The sequence below is a fragment of the Ammospiza caudacuta genome, chromosome 2 (genome assembly GCF_027887145.1).
Source record: "Ammospiza caudacuta isolate bAmmCau1 chromosome 2, bAmmCau1.pri, whole genome shotgun sequence".
NCBI classification, from domain to species: Eukaryota; Metazoa; Chordata; class Aves; order Passeriformes; family Passerellidae; genus Ammospiza; species Ammospiza caudacuta.
This window is the reverse complement of record NC_080594.1, coordinates 53424675-53445563: the sequence shown is the minus strand read 5'-3', so window position 1 is coordinate 53445563 and position 20889 is coordinate 53424675. Positions and strand designations below refer to the sequence as shown.

General features: G+C 41.5%; 1 protein-coding gene across 4 annotated transcripts in view; it reads left to right on the top strand.

Moving 5' to 3' along the window:
* Positions 1–20889, top strand: part of STARD13 (StAR related lipid transfer domain containing 13) — a 285136-nt gene that overhangs the window by 234501 nt on the left and 29746 nt on the right. For all 4 annotated transcript variants that reach the window (XM_058800467.1, XM_058800466.1, XM_058800468.1 and 1 more), the window contains 2 exons: positions 13531–13602; positions 15600–15681. In XM_058800467.1, the coding sequence (XP_058656450.1) occupies positions 13531–13602; positions 15600–15681 (154 nt within the window). The remainder of the gene's footprint in view (positions 1–13530; positions 13603–15599; positions 15682–20889) is intronic.

The following is a 20889-nucleotide window of genomic DNA, read 5'->3' as shown; positions in this document are numbered from 1 at the left end:
AGAACTGTCTAGAGACCAAACCATCTTTGCCCACAGTCAGGCCAGTCATGATTCAGACGAGTGGGAATGTGCTCTCCAGCAGTCAGAGCAAAGGGACTCCATCCATGAGATGGCAACTGACACTATCCAAGTGACTTCCCATTAACTATGGGAAGATTAAGAAATAGTTGAAATTCATCCAGCAAGTTAAAAAGTGACAGGCTCTGTATTTCACTGACATTTGCAGAGCCAACCCTTCTGTATTCCCTCCTGTTACCCAACAAGAGACACTGAGATGAAAATAGGAGGCTTGTCCTTCTTTGGTCACTTTGGTGTCTCCTGACAGGTACTCCACAGATCCACACTCTGGCACCGGCAGGGAGCAAGCACTGGTAGGTCTCCAGCCTCCCTGTTGTCTCCTTCCAGGCTAATATATGGAACATAGCTGAAGGCCAGGGTCTGGCTTTATAAAGTGATAACTGCAAACATCTAACTTATCTAAGCTCTTTCATGCTATTTGATAAAAGAGCAATTTATGTCTTTCCTGCTTGTTGCTAAAAATAAGAGGGGAAAAGTGTAGAGAGTTGTTAGTCCTGGGTGGTGTGCTAATTATCTCTTTGCTAACTCTGCTTCATTGCTGGCAATGATTATTGTCAAGTAATTACAGGGTTCCTACGAATCTGGCTCCTGTTGGCTCTGCATTGTAACAGGGCTAAGGAAATGAGAAGTGTCAGTACTATGGAGACCCAGTGTTACTTCTGCCATAGCAGAATTTCCTGTTATAGGAAACAGTTATTTTGTACAATGGCTTATTAGATGGAAACAGGCCTAGGTGAGCTGCAGAATGGAAAATCAGTATTTTTTGCTACATTAAAAATCTGTTCTCTTCTTGGAGGAGCACGTAAAACCCCCACAGCCTTCTATTTAAAAACGTATGGAAAGGAAACTAAGGGCTCCAGCCAAAAGGCTAAAAATAATAACTGTACCATCATAGCCAAGTTGTCTGTTCCTTCTTTCCTCCAGTATGAATGAATAAATGTTTGTGAACAGCTATCATGTAAAAATTGTTTTAGCCTGTTTTCTGTGTATTGCTCTGCAACCATATGGACTGCAGCTTTCGTTGTAAAGGGGAATGAACAAAAAAAAAATCTAATTATTTGTGTGAAGAAAAATCATGGGAGTTTGTTAGTTCACATGTCCAAAACATTTGAGTTCGTTGGTAATACTGCTGCTTCTGTATCATCCCTTTGGTTGTTCAAAAAACATTTAGATGTGTATGTGTGGAGTACGCAAAAATGTCTGCAGCCACCTGGTAGGAGAAGACAGGACTGGGTAAATCATAATCCAGTGTGCTTGAAGAGGTAAATGAGAGTTAAATGCTTTGAACATCTTTGAAAATCTGCATCCTAGCAGTTTAGAAATTTAAATATCCTTAAAACTCTGGCCCTGGATATTGAAAGTAATCTGTATCTATTCAGTAAAATTAAATAAAATTTCCATTACTGATGGATGATGGAAACTGAACAGCTGTCTGAGCAGTAGCTCCACTGTTCTCTAAAAAAGAACCTTAATTTGACTTTCCCACGTTAGTACTGTTTACATGTTAGAGAAAATTGTTTGAAAGGCACTTTCGTAAAAATGGGTGCTTTTGTGAAAACAGAGTGAGGAAAGATGTTCTTTTTTTAGTAGGTGAGTAATTGTTTCCTTTAATCTCTTTGTTTTTTCTCATGACTCTACAAAGATCAGCACACAGCCATGTAATTAGTGGCTCTGGACTAGATCACGCTGAAACACCCACTGGTGTTACTCCACTGTTCTTACGGCACTGCATAGTCAAAGCAAAGGGTAAAATTTAGTTCACAATAACATCTTCCCATAAGCATATGTTATTTCTTTCGTCACTGAAATAATTTAAAAAGTTAGTTGAACCATCAAACAATGGAGGTCATCTGGCCCAACCCCTGCTCATGGCAGAGCCAGCTTTCCACATCACATCTGGCACTGCCACAGGATCAATCCAGCTCCAAAAAGGAAGGTATTCCAAGTTCAAAATGTCCAATAAAAGAAAATAATGATTTGCACGGAGGATTAATTTACTGATTTTTCATTTCCTCATAGAGTCATAAAAGACATCATGGTAGCTTTTTTTAGTAATGTTCTTACAGAAAATAGCAGCTGGAATAAAGCAATAAACAGATATGGGTGTTTGATCCTCTCACAAATAATCATAATAAAACAGTAGCTATCCACAAATAAAGTTACCCTTCATTTTGTAAATGAATTTTCACTACAGTCTTGAGGCATGATAAGATGTTAATAATGTTGATATACTTCAATGGCAACAATAGTGGTGTGGTTGTGAATCAGAAAAAGACAGCTGGGTTTGTAGGTACAGGTCTTGTCTGTGCTTTCAGGATAACGTCAGCCCTCCTGCTCCTGGATTTTAAGTAGATGACAGTTTCTTACACAATGTGTGAATAAGTCACCATCTGCTGTTTGGGGTTCTTTTTTGGAAGTAATACACAGGACATCTTTCTCTGTAGGCCCTTGCATGAAAAGAGGTAATAAGGAAACAGTGGGATCTAAAAACAGATCTGCTTGTAGTGTTAATCGGCTGATAACAGCAGATAACACTGATAACACCAGGTGAGAGCTCAGCACTCTGCATTGCAGACATGGATTTGGACCTCAGTTTGGAATATTTGAACTCTGCTCAAATTACTCATCTCACACAGAACTGCAAAAGAAAGTGTTTTAATCTTAATTCATGATAAAGAAGAACTGCGAAGTCTTTTTTATTAATACATCAAAGTATTATCTCCAAGGGGAGTTACTTTAATATTAATGTTCAGTGTTTAATATAAATTCACAGCATGAAGACCACCTCAGATGGGTAGAGTTTCTCTGATGTATATCTGATTGCCTGTATGTAATTTGAACATCTCCAGAACATGAAGGGCCTAATCAAAGAGTAATTAATATGTTGATAAGGAATTACATTTTGTTCTACTTATCTGCATAATTCAGAGAGAAAGTTTATGATGACAACATCTGTCTTTTGGGGTATTGTTTATATTTTCATTCAAATTATAACATGAAGCATTCTCTGCATTCCATAGTGCCTTTCATCTGCCGAGCTCCAATTACTGTCTGACCAATTAACTTCAGTATTGCACACATGCAAACCACGTTGGGTACTGTGGAAAATCTAAGCAAGGCATTAAAGCCTGAAACTTGACCTCTAGTTTAGGATACTGAGCTTGAAAACCCTGATTTCCAGGGACATTAAATCTTTGCATTTAATTGGAGTTATGAATACACACGAGAGTCAAAACTAATGGTCAGACCAGCACTACATCCTCTTGGGAGCCCTCTGAATGTCAGGGCACTCCAGAGACATCTTGTATGCTGCTTGAGTTCAGGCTGTCTGGAAGTCTCCCCTTGCCTTGCAAGAGATGACATTTTTCAAAACCTTTTAAGGACAGAGTGTGGCTGCAAGCTACATGTAGTGGGGTCCATCTGCTGCATCCAAATTCAAACCAGATCTCAAGGGCAGAGCACCAGACAAAACACCATGGGCACTTTATGTGCAGTGAAGAAACATACCTTGTGTACAGATTGAAGAATTTACTGCTCTAGTGATTAAAGTATTAGCAATCCAATAAAAGAGTTGGTCCAGCTACAAAGATAATAACACTTATAATTCCAAATATGAAGTTATGGCAAGTTTCCAGTAGTGGCACAGTTGGAATTGAAATATATATACTTCCTATTGGCTGTTCCTCTCCTTGGCATTGTTCTTGCCCTTCCAGTGACTTTCTGGATTCAAAAATCAATATTGCTAGTTTTCCTCAAGATGAAAAGAGGTGTAGAGGAGCTTACAGTGAGTCTTCATCTGAAATTCTTTGCTAAGGAAAGTATGATGTTGCTGGTGGAGATATCTTCCTCCTTACTATTGTGTCAGTTCAGGGTTATTTTTGCATACTTCTTGAAATAGTCAGACTCACTGAATGGTTGAGGTAGGAAAGCACATCTGGAGGTCATCTTGTCCAACCCAATTGCTCAAGCAAGGCCGTCTGTAGCCAACTGTGTCCAGGTGGCTTTTGAATATCTCCAAGGATGAAGCCTCCACCAGCTCCCTGAGGAACATGTACCAGTGCTTAGTTACCCTTACAGGAAATAAGTCTTTCATGATTTACAGAGCCTTCTTCTGTGTGTCAGTGTGTGCCCATTGCCTGTCACTGGGCACCACTGAGAACATCCTGGCTCTGCCCTCTTTGCACCCTCCCTTCAGATATTTATCCTTACAGATGAGGTTCCACCGAGGCTTCTCTTTCCCATGCTGAGCAGTCACAGCTCTCTCAAGCCTTTCTTCATCTCTCACATGCTCCAGGCCCTTCACCATCTTTGTAGCCCTGTGCTGGACTCACTCCAGTGAATCTGTATTTTACTGAGGAGCCCATAACTGGATGCAGTGCACCAGATGTGGCCTCACAGTGGTCAGAAGAGGGGAAGAATCACCTCCCTTCCCCTGCTGTCACCCCTCCTTGTGCAGCCCAGGGTGCTGCCTGCCTTCCTTGGCAGAAGGGCACACGGCTGCTTCGTGTTCTCTTGGTGCCCACCAGGCACCCAGGCTGATTTCTGCAAAGCTGCTTTGTAGTCTTTTGGCTTTTCACTCCTCAACAATAGCGATTCAGTAGAAGATACATGACAAGAATATATAACAGACATATACAGCATGAATAGATACATATAGCTGCAGTTTCACTGACTACTTATTAGTGATGTCTGGAGGTATTGGACTAGGAATGGCACATTGCAAAAATCTCTATAACACATCCAGGGAGCAAGAAGTTTTCTAAATACCAGCTGGACACAGTATTTCCCTTTTCAGTGTGAGCTCAGCAGCTGTTCCAATCTTCAGGCCACCGTTTGGTCCATAATACATGGAAGTTTAGACACTGCCTAGATCTCTTAGCTCGGGAATCCAAAGCCAGAAACTTGTAAAAGAAGAGTCTGCTTTCAAAATTTAACTCATAGTGACTCTAGGAGTCACCAGAAGTTTTGAAGTTGATCCCAAGGGATGAGATTGTTACCTCTTCTCTATCTATTAGATAGTGTTTCTTCCACATTAAAAATACTATATACTTTATATTAGAGTCCCTAAAGACTCACATTTTCCAGACCATTATCCCAACACATTTTTCAGTGGGCATACAGTGCTCATGTATAAGAGCTCTGTTAATTCTCAAGTCAGCAGTTCTCAGCTTTCGAATGACAGGCCAAATAGGTGGGATGGGCAGTGTTGTACTGAAAAATGGGTGGGTGGTATCCAGTCCTCCAAGTCTATAGGAAGCCAAGACACATGGGGGCTGTCAGAAGGCAAGAAAAAGAATATAAATCCTAATGGAGAAGGAGGAGGATGTGAAGGGAACCAAGTTCTTAATCACTTTTGTCCATTAGCAATACCAGAGTATTTTTCTTAGGACTAAAGGGAGGAGAGCCTGATGTCCTTGTGTCAGCTCTTGAGATATATATATATATATATATATATATATATATATATATATATAATGCAAATTTATTCTAACTCATAAATCCTGTTAGTGGTTTCAGCTGGGTAAAGTATTCTCTTTGTTTCTTGTCGTAAACTGCTGCAGCATTCTTTTGTGCAGCTGCCACATTTCATCCTAATGCAGCTGCATTTCACCCAGGGATGAAGTGATCCCTATATATAACTTTCTCTTCAGTTTTTATAACTGTTTAAAGGGCCTCAAAATGAGATGTGGGTTGCAAGCTATTGTTTTATTAGTGTCATCACAAAGTGCTGCATTGTACAAATCAATTGTAAGCTAAGAAAAGTGGCTTCGAAGTGATGCTTGAAGATAGAGAGAGATTTTTTGGGTTAGGAGGGATTTAAAATCCTGTTTCAGGAATTTGTAAGGATGATGAGAAAAAATGGGAAACAAACTAGCATGAAGTAAAGTTGAATAAACTGAGTGGACATGTGGGACAGTGGGTAGCAAAGATGTCAGAGAAATGAATGACAGAAAGTTAAAGTGGCTTCATAGTGGAAGACGTGGAAAGGAAAGGAGAAAAGGAAACCTGCAGTAAATAGGAATTATGATGATGATGAGGAGCAACCAAAAATCTCAAGAAGACACTCAAATGAAGACCTGAATCTCTTTTTTTTTCTCACATTACTGAACCATATCACATGGATGGGATTTTCAGCATTGGTTGGGTCTGTTAAACATCTTTGCAGTATTATTGATGCTATGTCTGAAACAAATGTTTAAACCACTTGGTGCTGAAATCTCATTGCATTCTTATGTTCAGATGCCTGATTGTGCTGTACACCCGTTACCAGGAGTTCCCTTGGAAGTCTATATAATGGGAGAATTCCCCAGGGAGTCAATTTTATGATAGACTTTCAGGAACAGTAATGGCTGCCTGATAGAGTGGCTAATTGCTCTGAAGTAGGAGTCCCTCAGGACAATTCCTGCTCCTAAGTTCTTCAGTGTGTCCCTGCATGCCTGCTGTCTTGGTGTGCCGGCTGCTTCGGTGGTCCCTGCAAGTCACCTCTCAGCCTAAGAGCGTGTGGAGTGTAGCACATTGCACAAAGGTCTCTCCTGCACTGCAAACGCTGATTTCCCTGTTGCTGTTTGCACAGCCGCCTTCGCATTATTTGCATGAGGAAACTCATTGCCTTGTACCCCTAGCTCTGATGATACCTAGATGTAAAAAATTCAAATACAGACACTGTTCCCAGACCTGAAAAGTTCTGTGCTTGATGAACCTGGTATAAATCTCAGATCTACTAGTTTTACCAGTATCCCATTAATTTGGGAAAGGAATTCAGCATAATGCTTTCACTGAAGGGAGATGTAGCTTCCTAAGTACTTGCTGGAATAACACACCTGTTTTTTCTTGGGAAGTGCAGCCTTGCTGAAGATAGAAGGCTGATGAGAAGTCTCCCAGATGGCCTGTACAGAATTTGGTTGTAGCAGAGAACAAAACAATTGTTGTGGTCATTGAAAGAAACATTTTATACAGTCCCAGACTATGTATGAGTAAGAGAAGTGTCAGTAGCTCAGAAGGAAAAGCTGGATAAGCTGATCATCTAACCAGGAAAAAGCCTTTTCATAACACTGCCTTTAGCTTGGTTTCATTTATTCCTTTCTGGAGAATTCTCCAAATCTGTGGTGGTAGCAGTGTGTAGTTAGATAAAGTTCCAACTCCAACTCATCTCCTGATACCAGTGTCATGTGGCAATGTCAGTTCAGATTGCCTTCCTTCTTTTTTATTCCATCTTTTTTATTAATCTCCCTGCTTTTGTGCTGTGTGTAGAGTGAACAGTAGTTCCCAATTTCCTATTTTTGTATTACCCCTGATTTTATACCATTTTAGCATAACCCTTCCTTATTCATCTACTCTCCAAGGTAAACAGTCACACTCTTTAAATCTCTCAGCATACAAGATTTATTTTTTTTCATGTTCATAAATAATCAGGCTTCTCATTTTCGACCTCTCTAAGAAGTCAGAGCATGAATGGACACATTTGACTATTACTCACCAAGGGTAAAGAATTACACATAAAGGAACTACTCATGAAAGAACTTTTTCTATTGACATTTAAATTATATTCAGCCACAGTAGTTTAAAAGGTCCGTATTTTATTATAATATTACTAGTACCACAATATTCCATGAAAGGTTTAGGACTATTAAAATAACACTTTGACAGTTTTATTTGTCCCTTCCTTGCAAAACATAACCTTGTCTCTAACACTAATTATATGGCATGATATAAAATAATTCCAATGAAATTCCACTTTTGAAAACCTTATTATCAGGATTTATTGATGCGTGTGCACCATAGTGCAGTAAAACATATAAATTCATTGTATGCTTATGGTTTATTTTATTTATTAGATATTTGTAATATAAATGGTAATTTTACAGCTGCATGGTACAATTGCTGTTGCGTTATTATTGGAATTATTCTGGAAAAGTCCTACAGAGTGGATAGGAATGGGGTAAGCCATTAAACCTCTACCTAAAAGCATGAAAGGTTATTGAAAATTGTATCTGTCCTTATTAAATTGCATGGAGATTTTTCCTTAGGGAATATGACAAGTTTTTAATTTTTCCATGCTCTATACCAAGTGCTTCCACTAGTGAAGTGAGATGATAATACAGCAATTAAGGTATTAACCTGCTCCTTGCAAGCTGTAGATCATGGAATCATAAAATCATATAATGGTGGTGGTTAGAAGGGACCTTAAGGTTACAAGCCCCCTACAGTGGGTAGGCAGGGACACCTTTCACTAGACCAGGTTGCTCACATGTGAGCCCTTGTTTTGCCATGAATTTCCTATGTGAGTTGAAAAGTCATCCTTTCTCCTATTTACAAATATATTCACGTTCTTTCCAATTTAGCACCCTTACACTCTAATTTCAGAGCTCTGAAGAAGCTTTGCAAATGCCTCATAATGGAAACCTATCAGCCTTTAGTGGTACATTGTAGCTGTGGGATGGTAGAGTGATGCATTTACATGTCCAAAATTTGGAATTTGGATTGTCCAGACTAGATTTCTAAGGGTAACTGAGGAGTGGGATAACCCTATTTTTATGGCCAGATAAGTGTCAGGCATCCAATTCCCATCAACCTCACCTCTAACTTGTTTATGTACTTCTGAAGTGCTTTAATTTGCCATCTTTGAAATAAGAAAAGTAACATAGATAAATATCCTAAAGACTGTGATAGAGAGCCAGGAGAGTAATGGCATCCATTGCAGTATCTCAGACTGAGCTGCAAGAAGAAGCTGAAGCCTGCTAAAGCTGTTCTCATGCAGCTTCAGCCTGAGGGAACTTCTCCAAAGAACTCATGTTCCCTCATGAGCGCTCTTCTGGGGAGACTTCAGAGTGGTGACATTGCTGGTTGGTGGCTTGACAGGTTTATGGGACACAAGGGTTGTAGCAGGGCCTGTGAGACAGGGCTGTCTGAGTGCCTACAGCTGCCTGGAGCATGCCTCAGGTCTAAGACTCCATCAGTGTTTCCTCCCCAGGAGTATTCTCTGGTTTTCCTTTTGTACAGTTCTGCAGCAATTCCTGAGAGGAAAAGGCATTTTACCACTCTGGGTTGAGCTGAGCCTCCAAACTGACCCTAGAATGCCAGGTAGCCTAGAGTTTTGTTCTGGAAGATGCAGCACAAACTCATCCCAACAGTTTTCCTCCTCTTGCAGGAAAGAGTAAGACAAAGACCAAAAGTTGACGTAACCAGACTAACCACTTGCTCACCGATGTGGCTCCACAGTCAAATGAACTTCTTTCCAATTAATTGATTAATCATTTTCTCTAACATCCCTAGATATTTTGTCTGAATATACTAAATTAGATTTAAGTGGTAAGCAATACAGGGGGAATACTAAAGTGAACATTAACAGTGATTTGTTACAGAAGATGAACAATAAAGGTTATCACATAAAGTTGACATAAACACAATAGATGGGGTAATTATGTACCTTATTTATTCTAGTTGCTAAATCTTTCGCTGCATTGTGCAAAGGGACATCTGCATTTTAAATAAAAATGTAATTTTAAAAAAGGAGAGAAACACCAAAACAGAAGACCGAAGAAAAAGGCAGAAATACAATGAAATATGATATCTAGACAGGAAAAAGGAAAGGACTATAGTAACTAGGTCTAGGCATTGATATTTTTAGATGGTGATAAGCTTCCAAGCCAGAAAATTAATTTATTAACATGAGTTTCTCCTGAGAGAGCTGTTCACCAAATAACTTTTTAGACTGTTTGGCCTTTTAATTCTCCTGTGCCCCTTCATGAGGGAAGGACTGTTCCATTGGTTTGACTTTCTTGAGCTTGTTAAAACACAGCTAACATAAATTCAACAGAACCCTTAGAGGATTTGAATCAGTTTGCTAATCCAACAGCAGTCCATTCCCACCACTTTTGGAGGGTTAGTTTTCTACCAGCTTAGGGGGTTGAGCTGGGTCTCTGAAGGGTTAGCCAGTGTGGCACAAAGGGAAGCAGGAGAAGCAGCCAGCTGGCTTTGGATAGGCAGGACAAGGATGTCCCCTTCAGAGGCAGCTGGCTGCTAGTCTGGTGTTGGGCAGAAACAAATCAGTTTGGGAAGAATCAGAGAAAGTGTTGGAAGAGCAGGAGAGATGACAAACAACTGTCTCCATTTCTGCCCCAGAACAGCCAGAGCCACCCACACGGTTTGTGGGAGACAAGCTCAAACCTGTTTAATACTAAAGATAGACTCAAAGCCAAGACCCAGCTGTGCTCTGAATACTTGTCACATTTCCTGATTGAACCTCTCTCCTCATTTTACCCTGAATTATAACTCACTACCAGTAGAAAAATGAAATGGAAAAGAGAAATTTGTTTTCTTCAAGCTTCAACTAGAAACTGAAAAAAAACCTCCTTAGAATTCTAGTCCTGTGAGACATACTGACAGTTGTCAATATTTGGGACTGAATTATTATCTAGCCTTAATAATTAATGATTGTTATTAACTGATGCCCAAGCAGGTGGAAAGCAGTGGGCAAATTAGCTTATTTTTTTTTTTCCAGCCACAGAGCAGAAAGAGCAGTAGTGCATAAGGACAAACCCACCATCAGGTGTGCTGGGGCAAGCAGCCTTTTTGGTCCTGCCAAGGGAGATGCTGATGGTGGGTCAGTGGTGGCTCACAGGCTTCTGGTAGGAGCTGGAGGAACTGTGCCTCCTGCCAGCCTTGAGCCATGTCCTCTCTGAAATCACCCTTTTCACCATGACAGCCCTTCTCTGTGCTGTTAAACTGCCTTGGTGCCACCTCTGAACACATGTGGGTTTCCAAGTCCTTCCATGTTGCACCAGGACAGTGCATGTGCTGGAAGCAGGATCCAACCCCCGTACTAGCCTGCAAATGGGAACAGAACTGGGACAACACAGCTAAAAGTATTTCTACCACCCTCCATTGACACCTCCACTGAGGTCTTTTTGGTGCTGCACATCTCTTCCCAAAGAAGTCTTCACTAATGTTTCACTATGAAGTAAGAAAAAGCAAATATCAGGATATGAGCACAAAAAGAGAAGGTTAAACTTAGCATGTCAAATTATTGTTCAAACATTGCAGTAATGAAAGCATTTATATTGCATTCTGAACTATAACTTGGATTACATGCCCAGGGCAAAATAGTAGAAATCAGCTTTGATGTCTGCTGAGGAGTGAATCCTTTGTTGTGCCTTTTCACCTAAACTGTAGGAGGGACCAAGAGTGGAATGACTGGAACAGGTGCCCTTGGCCAGCAGGAACACACTTGTATGAGCAAAGTCCTGTTTTGGGCTGTGCCAGTAGCCTGGTGCACTTCTGCCCTCCTGCTGTTCTCTGGATAAGACAAGAAAGAGAGATATGGGAGGGAACTGGGAACTGATACTTGTCTTGAAACTCCGTGGGCTGGAAGATTAGCAAATCCTACTCAAGGCTGAGGTAGCCATTCAGAAAATGAGAATACTCCCCAGGAATGCCTTTATGGAGGATATAGAGTCAAAGTTTTGAAAGCAGAAGTTAATCAGTCAATTATATTTGACTGAATACAGTGTGTTGCAAACAACCTCATAAAAAAGAAGTAAAAACCAAACCAAAAACACCACAAAAAACCTAAAACCAAAACCTCAGAGAAGAGTGAGATCTACTTTCTTGTTTATTCCCTATAATTACTCAGCCATTGCAACCTGAGATTTTTTAGATCTTGTTTGGGCTGCAAGAATATTTCTCAGCAAGCTCCTCTGAGCAGCCAACTGCAAAAAAAACACTGAAATATGATAAGCGTATAAGAGCATTAAATGGTAGCATTCTCCATCACCCACAGCCTCTGTCAGTTGTGTTTCCAGGCCAGATGAAGCTAGAGTGTACGTACAGCTGTTCTGAGTTGTAAAATACATTTTGAAATGGGATTGATTTGTCTGTGTTTCATGAGATTGAATTAAGCAAAAGAAAAAAAAAAGAAAGATTAGTCACTTTTTCAAGCATTTAATAGAAATAGTCTAACTGGAACATAATAGAGATGTGCTTTCAGCACACAGATGTGCTGTAGTGAGAGCCACGTTTTATGTGAGCTGCTTATTCTTTTGTGCACTGTCAAGAACTGAATGTACTTTCATACTCCGTTTTTTGGCCTTGACATGAACTAATGTCAAAGCAAATGAAGACCTGGTGGTAAATCCTTTTCAGCACTGCTAATGATTGTGACCATTGTGGAGTTGTTCCTGGCTGTCTAATCGTCTTTGGGATATTGAGCTTTTGATACATAGACCTTGTATTCTGAATTTTGATTTCTGCTACAAAATTTGCTGGTGTGATTCATTTTGTAGGGGATCAGAAAGGTGTGCAGGTCACACACTGCAGACTATATTCAAAGCAGATTTTATAGTGAGCTTCAGTGGGTAAAGTCATTAAGGGTATAATGAGTGATCTGAACAGAATTTCATGGGCAAAAGTTCACAACAGCATGTCTTACCTAAAAAAATGCATTTTAGTAGAAAACTGATTTACAACTGGAACTTTTTTCACATGCAAGGCAAAATATGCAGAAGAGCAACTGAGCCTGATCATCTTCTTCCACTTCCATTGTTTGCTTTATAGTTAGGGTTTTGTATTATGGCTGTCTAGACTTTAGAGCCACAAATGTGCCAAAACCTTTGACTGGTTCATTCAGGTTGATTAATAAGCAACATAAAATGTCTACTTTCTTTAACACCTGCCCGCTCTGTTTCTTCGTGCTTTGCAAATGTAAGAGGTGCAGATATGTGCTTTGACTTTGATCCTGTAAACCAAAACTGTTCAGGTGGTAGATCCTGATCTAGGTTTGGACAGCACAAAGAGATGTTTCCCAGGTTTCCTCTGAACTCCACCTTTGTGTGGATGAGCCTGTTTTCAGCTGTTCCCCCGGTTGGTCCAGGAGCAGCTGCACATGCAGGCAGTGCAGGTGCTGGGCAGAGCTGGAGCCAGCACACTGCTTTCCAGAATGTGAGCCCATGGAGCCCTTGGTAAGAATAGAGGTGCCCCTGCAATTGTCCCTTCAGTATCATGACACCTGCACTGGGGTTTTCCTGGCAGTGCTTTCCATGGATTTCATGTGGCATTCTGCTCCTCAAGAAACATCAGAACAGGAAAGAACGCAGTGCTGCTTCCTGTCACCCCATTTTCACCCTGCTCCACCTTCACCTCTTGCCAGCAACTTACCCTTGGGGGAGGGTAGATCACAGAGCCACAAACCTGGCTAAACAACTTCTGCTGCAGGGAGATGGTTAACTCTTGGTCCCAGCCACCAAGGAGCTTTGTGCACCCCAGGGTCCTGTGGAGACAGGCAGGTTTCTCAGAGGGACTCTCTTCTGATGCTATAAAGTGTGATTCAGAGTGATGACAGTACTGTAACAGCAAATACATCCTATCAAATTTCTTTGTTAGTTCTTTGTAATTGAAAGAGCTTCTAATTCAAAATAACAGAGTGTGAACTGTTTTCTCTTTCCTCTTTTTGCTCAGAAATCGAAGCAAAGGAAGCGTGTGACTGGTTACGTGCAGCTGGATTCCCCCAATATGCTCAGTTCTATGAGGGTAAGTTGCTCTTTCTCCTCTTTGTGCGGTTCTGAAAGTGCACTGGGCCCTCGCCAGGAGAGCTTGCAGTCAGCCAACTGCACATTTGACTGAGTTATGGCCATGGCTGGATGCTTCACAAAGCCTCAGCTGCTGGAGTCATACCAGTGCATGAAGAAAAGTAAGATTCTTACCCTTGTAACCATGGGAAGTTTAAAAAAAAAGGGGTTGGACATAGCTTGTATAAACCCCAAAGGTTAAAACAAATTACTACAAAATATCTAAAAACGTGAGTTTATTTTCTGAAACATGCCTGAAATAAAGACAGTAGAAATTATTGAAAATTTCAATCATGCTGAAAGTAAGACTGAAAACTCTGCAGAGTTACCAAAAGTGAATAATCTGAATTGCACTTCACATTTGCGAAGTAAGAAAAGCTGACAAGAAAAGTTCAGTGCTACCTCAGTGCAAATGGTGGTGTCCCCTTCCTAGGTGCTAAGTTCGTGCCCAGGGATGCAGTGTCCCCGAAGGCAGGGCTTGGTTGCACTGCTGCTGTGTTCCATAGTAGTTTGGGGACTGGAGCTGAGTTTTTCCTGCTCTTCCCAGCTCAGTGCTGAGAGGGAAACTGTGGCTGAGCCTCGTTTTTCCCGAAGTGCATGTTCTCCCTGCCAGAGACACCCAGCTCAGGCCACTTGGGCTTATTAGCCAAAAGGCAGCTCTGCCAAACACCTCTGGACACCTTCCAGGGTCAGCATGAGTCTGGAGGCAGCACAGATCCACTCATGGAACGAGGCCCAAGGAGCCTCATGGGTCAGAGCCAAGTCTGCAGGGAATCAGCTCGGACACCACCCCTCCCCTCGTGTGGGGCTGAGGATGGCAGGGAGGGGGATGATGAGGACACCCCCGTGGCCAGCTGAGCTCCATCAGGGCCCAGGTCATGTTGGGCTGCTCAGGTGCCTGGGGACAGGAGCACCATTCAGAGATGCTCAGGTGGCTCCACAGGAGGCAGGCAGGCTCTGTTAAATCCAGCAAGGAACTAAGACTAATAAGCCTGCCAGACCAAAACTGACACAAATATGAATCTAGCACAGTCCCTGGGTAGCCAGCAGTATTCTGTGTCTGCCTTGTATTCAGAGTATGTCACATAGTGACTCCTCCAGAGAAAGGAACACCTGCTGCCTGCTTAACTCAAAAGGATGTTCTCTCCAAAAAACAACCTGTGCTGGGCTCCAACAGTTCCCATGCAGTCAATATGTGCTCTAGACAGACTATGTCTCCAAAAACAAGGTGCTTTTCACAGGCATCTATTATGTCAGTGTGAGCAGTACTGTCTGAAAATGCTGGCTGAAGTTCCTGTGTCCCAGTGTCCTGCTGAGGTACCTAAGCATGGCAGAGCAGTCTGGAGAGCAGCCACAACACTGGAACCCATCCCACTGTTACAGAGCTGTGTCACTTTTCATTGCAAATGTCAGCTTCCAGCATACTATTCTGGCTTTTTAGCTAATATTGGGGATTATAATTCAGTTTGAGGGGGTTTTTTGTCTGTTATTTGAGTAACCCTCTGTCTGAAATCATTGTTATTTGGATCTGTTTTAAAAACAAAAGGCACAGAACATTTCTGGGGCTTTGGCAAAGCCTGTCTAGCAAATAACTCATTAAGCCACTGTAATGAGAAGGGAAAACCTTCATGTAAAATAAGTGTGGTGGTAATTCCCTGATCTCATCCATTGTGCAAGGTGCTAAAATGAACAGCTAACAGTTAAGTATTTTTAAGGCCAAAATGAAATACTTCTGCTGTCACTGTAATGCAGTGGACATTCAGCTATACCTTTAACAGAAAAAAAAAACAGAATGGTGTAAGAAAGAGTCACAGATACAGCTGGAAGGGAGCCAGAGCTGAGTGAAATTGGTCATACTAGATTTCAGTGAGCAAGCACATGCAAAGCAATTAAGATGTAGATAACATATTCTCACTTCAGTAGCAAGTGGTCATCTTAATAATGTGTCTCCTTTTACAGACTCCCAGTTTCCCATTGACATTGCTGCAGTAAAGAAAGATCATGATTTTCTTGACAAGGACCTTGTAGAACCTCTTTGCAGGTAAATAACACTCCAAGTTTCTTTTCTGGTAATTTAAAAGCATGAGATGATTTTTGACTGTTGGCATAGCAGCAGTTGAGGTGTGTGCTTGTCCAGGTGCATTAAGTGATGAGATCTATAATGCCAGCATCCTGAGTTAATTTCTCTTACAGAAGATGCTGCAGTAGGACACCCACTACATCACAGAAAGCATCACATAATTTGAGAAGACCCAAATCCAATGGATTTGAAACAGATGCTTTTTAAGAACTAACAGTAGTGCAAGCACACCCTGAATAAATAAGAGTCACATTTGAGTCTCACACTAATAACTCTTATGTCTAAGTCCAGCAAAAAAACATGAAACTTCATTGCAGAGAATTCAGCAAGCCCTTTTCTCTGGCAGCAGGCACAGTTTTCATGCTGCTGTGATTCCCTTGGTACTCTTATTTGGCACCAGTAGCTGAAGTGGGACCAGACCCCCCAGTAATACAGATGCTACAACTGATCAGTGCTTTGGCCCTCCCAGCTGTCCTGTGTTTGCTGTTTATCTTGCTTTTGGTACTCTGTGATGAATATACCATACTGCATTGCTCAAGTCCTGTCCCCCAGGACTCAAGGCACAGCAATTCTGTGGCAGTTTTGCAAAACCACATTGCAGAGACATTTTTCCCCTCTTCTTTCCCCTGTGCTCAGCTCAGGCTGGTTCTGCTCCTTTCCTCTTCAAGTCAGGACAAAGGAGCATCTGGCCCTTAACCAAGCAGGCTTCATTGCATGTTATGGAAACTTTCACAACACCAACATCAAGATAATTGGACAAGACTCTATTTCCCCTTCTGCAACTGTGGCCAAAGTAGCAGAGATGGCTTTAGGAGATGCTGTTCCACATCATACTGTACATTGTAAGGATTAATGAGTTTGTGGTGGAAGAATGCAGAAAAGGTTTCTGAGAATCACCATAAATAGGGGTGACAGAGACTTCATCTAGTCCACCTCTCCATCCCAGACTATGCCCCCCTTCTTGCCAGATCCAGGTAGTTTCTGGAAATAGCTGTCAGATTGCTTTTCCAAAACTCCCCTGCTGCAAGTTGCTTCTCATGCTATTATGGCTACGGGGAACAGAATATTCTCTGTCTCCATGTAATAGCCTTTGTGTCTGAAGGTAAATCAGTAGGAAATACTTGGATTCTCCAGTGATCTCTCTCACAGATGCCTGAGAACAGAATTAATTGCAGACTTGATCCACTGCTGTTCTCTGCTGCTTGCTGAGAGAGATTGCTGTGGGGGAGATACCTTCTTCCCCATACATTTGTACATCCCCCTGTTTCAGTCTGGCATGATGGAAGACATGCTTTGCTGCAGTTTGGGAACTGGAAAGTGATAGAGATAGGAGACTGAGATCTCTTCCCCTCTACCCTTTACCACAAAATTGAAGGACCATTAAAAATGCAAGAAAGATGTCTGTTCCTGCCCCTTTCTTGTGAGAAAAAAACAGTGAGATATAGTCATTCCATAGCTCTGTGGTGCTTCTAATCATTCTTCTCTGAAGTAATTTGCAATGGTGTTGCTGCAGTCATGGTCACCAGGCATCCAACACCTACACAGCTAAAAATGGGAACAGCTTATCTCTTGCTCTTCCAGCCTCTCTGTAGACTCACAGATACACCTACAGTTACTATGTTAATATATTTATGAGGATTTTTTTCAAGCTGAGAAGTTAGAGACTTGGTTGGGTTGGGGGTTTTTCTCTTTTATTAAAACCTGAGGGTTTGGAAAATTAACTAGCAGTTAGATAGATGCACTCATGGGGAAAAAAATACTTTACATTAGCCTAAACCAAGGGACAATGATGAGACCTATAGAAAAAAGCATAGACACAGATATTTCCACACTTTAAAGATAAATGGGTTTATTACTCTCTAACTACTTCTTCTGTAATTATTTTATTGAGAAGACAACACTTGTTTATTTGACTTTTTGTTGGGAGCTTTTAAACAGCTTAGATCTTAAGAAGGAATAGCTCCTCATAATATTAGAAATACAAGTATTATGTACAGGTTATGTTTTCGGATTGCAGACATTTAATTGGATGTAACTCAGCAGTTTCAAACGTTTTGCTGAAAGTGAGCCATAAAAAGCCATCGTACCAAATGCCAAGATTCATCAGAAACAGTCAATAGTGTCCACTGCTGCCCCCAGTTCCAGCTTTGCTACTCTATGAGCTATCAAACCAGCATCTTCCAAGTTTTCCAGTGCATTGGAAATCCTCACAGCTCAGCTGACCACTGTGGGCAGTTCTCTGCCCTTCCTTTGCTCTGTGATGGTGTTACTGCAAGGTGCACGCCAGTGTACCACGTGAGAGCTGCAGGCTGTGGTGCACTTTGAGGAAAGAGAAAGTTGAAAAAGGCTGGTTATTATCTCTGTGTGCAGATTCCCAGGTTGGCAGTCAAGCTTCCATTCTTCTAACATTCAAAGCTGCCCTTAAAGCTATGCGTGACCAAGCCATCACACTAATAGTGCATTCAGCACATAGTGCTGAACAAAATGGGCTTCTCATTGCTTTTTGGAAGATAATTTTAAAGCTGAAATGCCAGCATGGATAATAAGTTTGAGCAGTTTTAGCTCTGAATAGTAATAGCATAAACACTGAATTTCTCTGCTCTTGTGAGTTGAAATCAGACTCTCAATCTCATTTTATAATCAGTTTTCTTATGGCGTTGAAGTATACCAGACAACATGAGGCATAAATGAGGAAGAACCTATTTTAAGCAGCTGGTAGTATTTTTGTCAGAAAGTCTAAGACTCCCTGTTGTAAAAGATTTCAGTGACCTTTTTGAGATATTCTAACATTCCTGCTGTTTACAATATAATTTGAAAATCTGGCAGAGTAAAAACCAAATTTGAGGCCTTTGGGTTAGAGGCGTATCTATCAAGAGATTCCTCTCAGATTTTATTGAGTAATGAACAATAGAGAATTGCCAGGCAATCTGCAGGCAAACGCTGTCATCCTGCCAAAACAATAATTGAGCATGAAAATTTTATAGCTGTGTCGCATCCAAAATAGCAGCAACCAACTCTGCTCTGGGAACTCTTGTGGCTGCTGTGATAAGAGGGTGAGAAGGAGAAGCCAAGCCATGTTGTACTTTTTGTATTCACGTAAATACAGTGACTAAGAACATGAAGAACAAGTATATCACAGTCTGATACATAGTTCGCCAAATCAAGCTCTTAAAATTTGAGCTGTGCCAAGCAGTCTTTTTTCCCTTAGCATTTTATTTTTCCATAGCTGTTGTCTCTTAGATAGATTATAAACAAAGGGAAGGTTGCTGTATGGGATGGGACATCCTCCCACCAGAGTTCTGAAATGATGGATGTGCAGTCAGTACCACCTGCTGGGTTATCTTGCTCTAGGTGCTGGGGGTGGTTAAGCCTGACTCTCCCCATGCAGGACAGAAAGCCCCGCTCTGGAGGCAGCAGGGTGGCTCCCCTTGACTTCCAGGAGAGATTGCTCATCTCATGTGAGCCTGGAGCCTACAAGGTGACTCTGTCAGTGGCAGCCATGATAAAAAGGTGATAGGACTGGAAAACAGAATATTCTCTTTATGCACAAAACTGGTAGAGCAGGGACAGCTTTGCACACCAGCCCTAATGGTGCTGGGAGGACTCTTATTCAGTGTTAAGACCTCAGCAAAGCTCAGCATTAAGCGCTTGATGTCCTCTTCCCAAAGCTGACAGCACCAGAAGAAGCCAGGCATGGACATGTGTACTCAGCACCTAAACTTGGCTAGGAATAACAATAAAACAAATAAATACTGTTGTGGTTCCCTCAGAGGGGCATTTACAGAACAACAGAGTGTGTTTTCCTGGACAAAATCCATAAGAGAGGGCATTTGTGGATCTGCTGATGCAGGAGACACTGTACTGTCCATGCTTGTCCTCCCCATGATGCCTCTCCTGTGGCCCTGGCTGCATTCCAAAGCACCTGCTTGAAAGCAGCTGCAGAACAGGTCCAGAGATCCACCTGGAACTCAAACTCACTTCAGAGCTGTCTCCCTATCACTTGGATTGCTCCCTCTTACTTGGATTTCTCCTAAAGCAGGACAACAGGTCCCCCACAAGGTTTTCCAGCTGGCTGAGCCTGCATAGCTACAAGCTTGTATTTATTTGTAAACACTGCTCAGTGCTGTAAAGAATGCAAAAAACTGGAGATTTCCTGCTTCTGAAAAACTTCTATCATAAGAGTTAGCAATTACAGCACTGGGGTTGGGATTCAGAGCCCTAAGGACTTGTGTCTGTGGCCGTCTTAAATCTCCTCACAGAGCCCAGACTTATCCATGTGTTGGCTGGACAGAGATACCTGCAGCAGCTGAAGGCCAGGCTTGATACTCCAGGGGATCTAAAATAGCACCAGAAACATTTGTTTGGGTACCTGAATATCACTGCTGTCTTTTTAAGAATTATTTCAAAGTCTTAAGGCATCTTTGATGCTCTGGAGAAAATAAAATTAACATCACTGAAATGCTGTAATACATGTTTTCCAGTCTTTCCCTGAACAATGCAGAAATTTACAGATACTTTCAAATGCATCCTAAATTATTTGGCTTTTATATAGCCATCTTTCTTGTGTTTATTTAATGTGTTTTTCCCTGCCTTTTCTCAATTCCAGACTTTGTGTTTTGTTAACATTACAAACAGCATTCTTTTCCCATGTTTTTTAAGCAGTGGCATAAAAGTGCAGTGCTCCTCTCACTTCAGCTGGAACATTGGTGACAGCCTTTGTAGCCAGAAACTTCTGGGGGTTTTTTATTTTCAAATAACTTGCTGAGGAGTTGACTGTCAGTCATCTGACAACTTTAAACTGATTGAAAAAATTTTCTGCCACCACTGGCACATCAACAAGGCGAAAGAAGCTGAAAAAGACTGATTTTGATTTGAGCTGTTAGTACCAGACAAACTCACAAATATGATCATTAGTTCTGTAATTTCCCTGGCAAATCTTTCCACAGCCCTGGAAGAGCCCCAGAAAACATAACAATGTTTTGCAGAGGGGTGAATTTAAAACCTGGGGTTGAAGTCCCTGGCGCCCAGTAAAAAGTAGTTTTGGTTTTGGTGGAGCTAGTGTGGAAATGGAGCTAGACTTTTCCCTTCAGCACATGCCAGCTGACAAAGAGGTGCAGGAACTCCAATATTAGACAATATTCAGCACTAAGAGGAAGCTGTCCCCAAGAC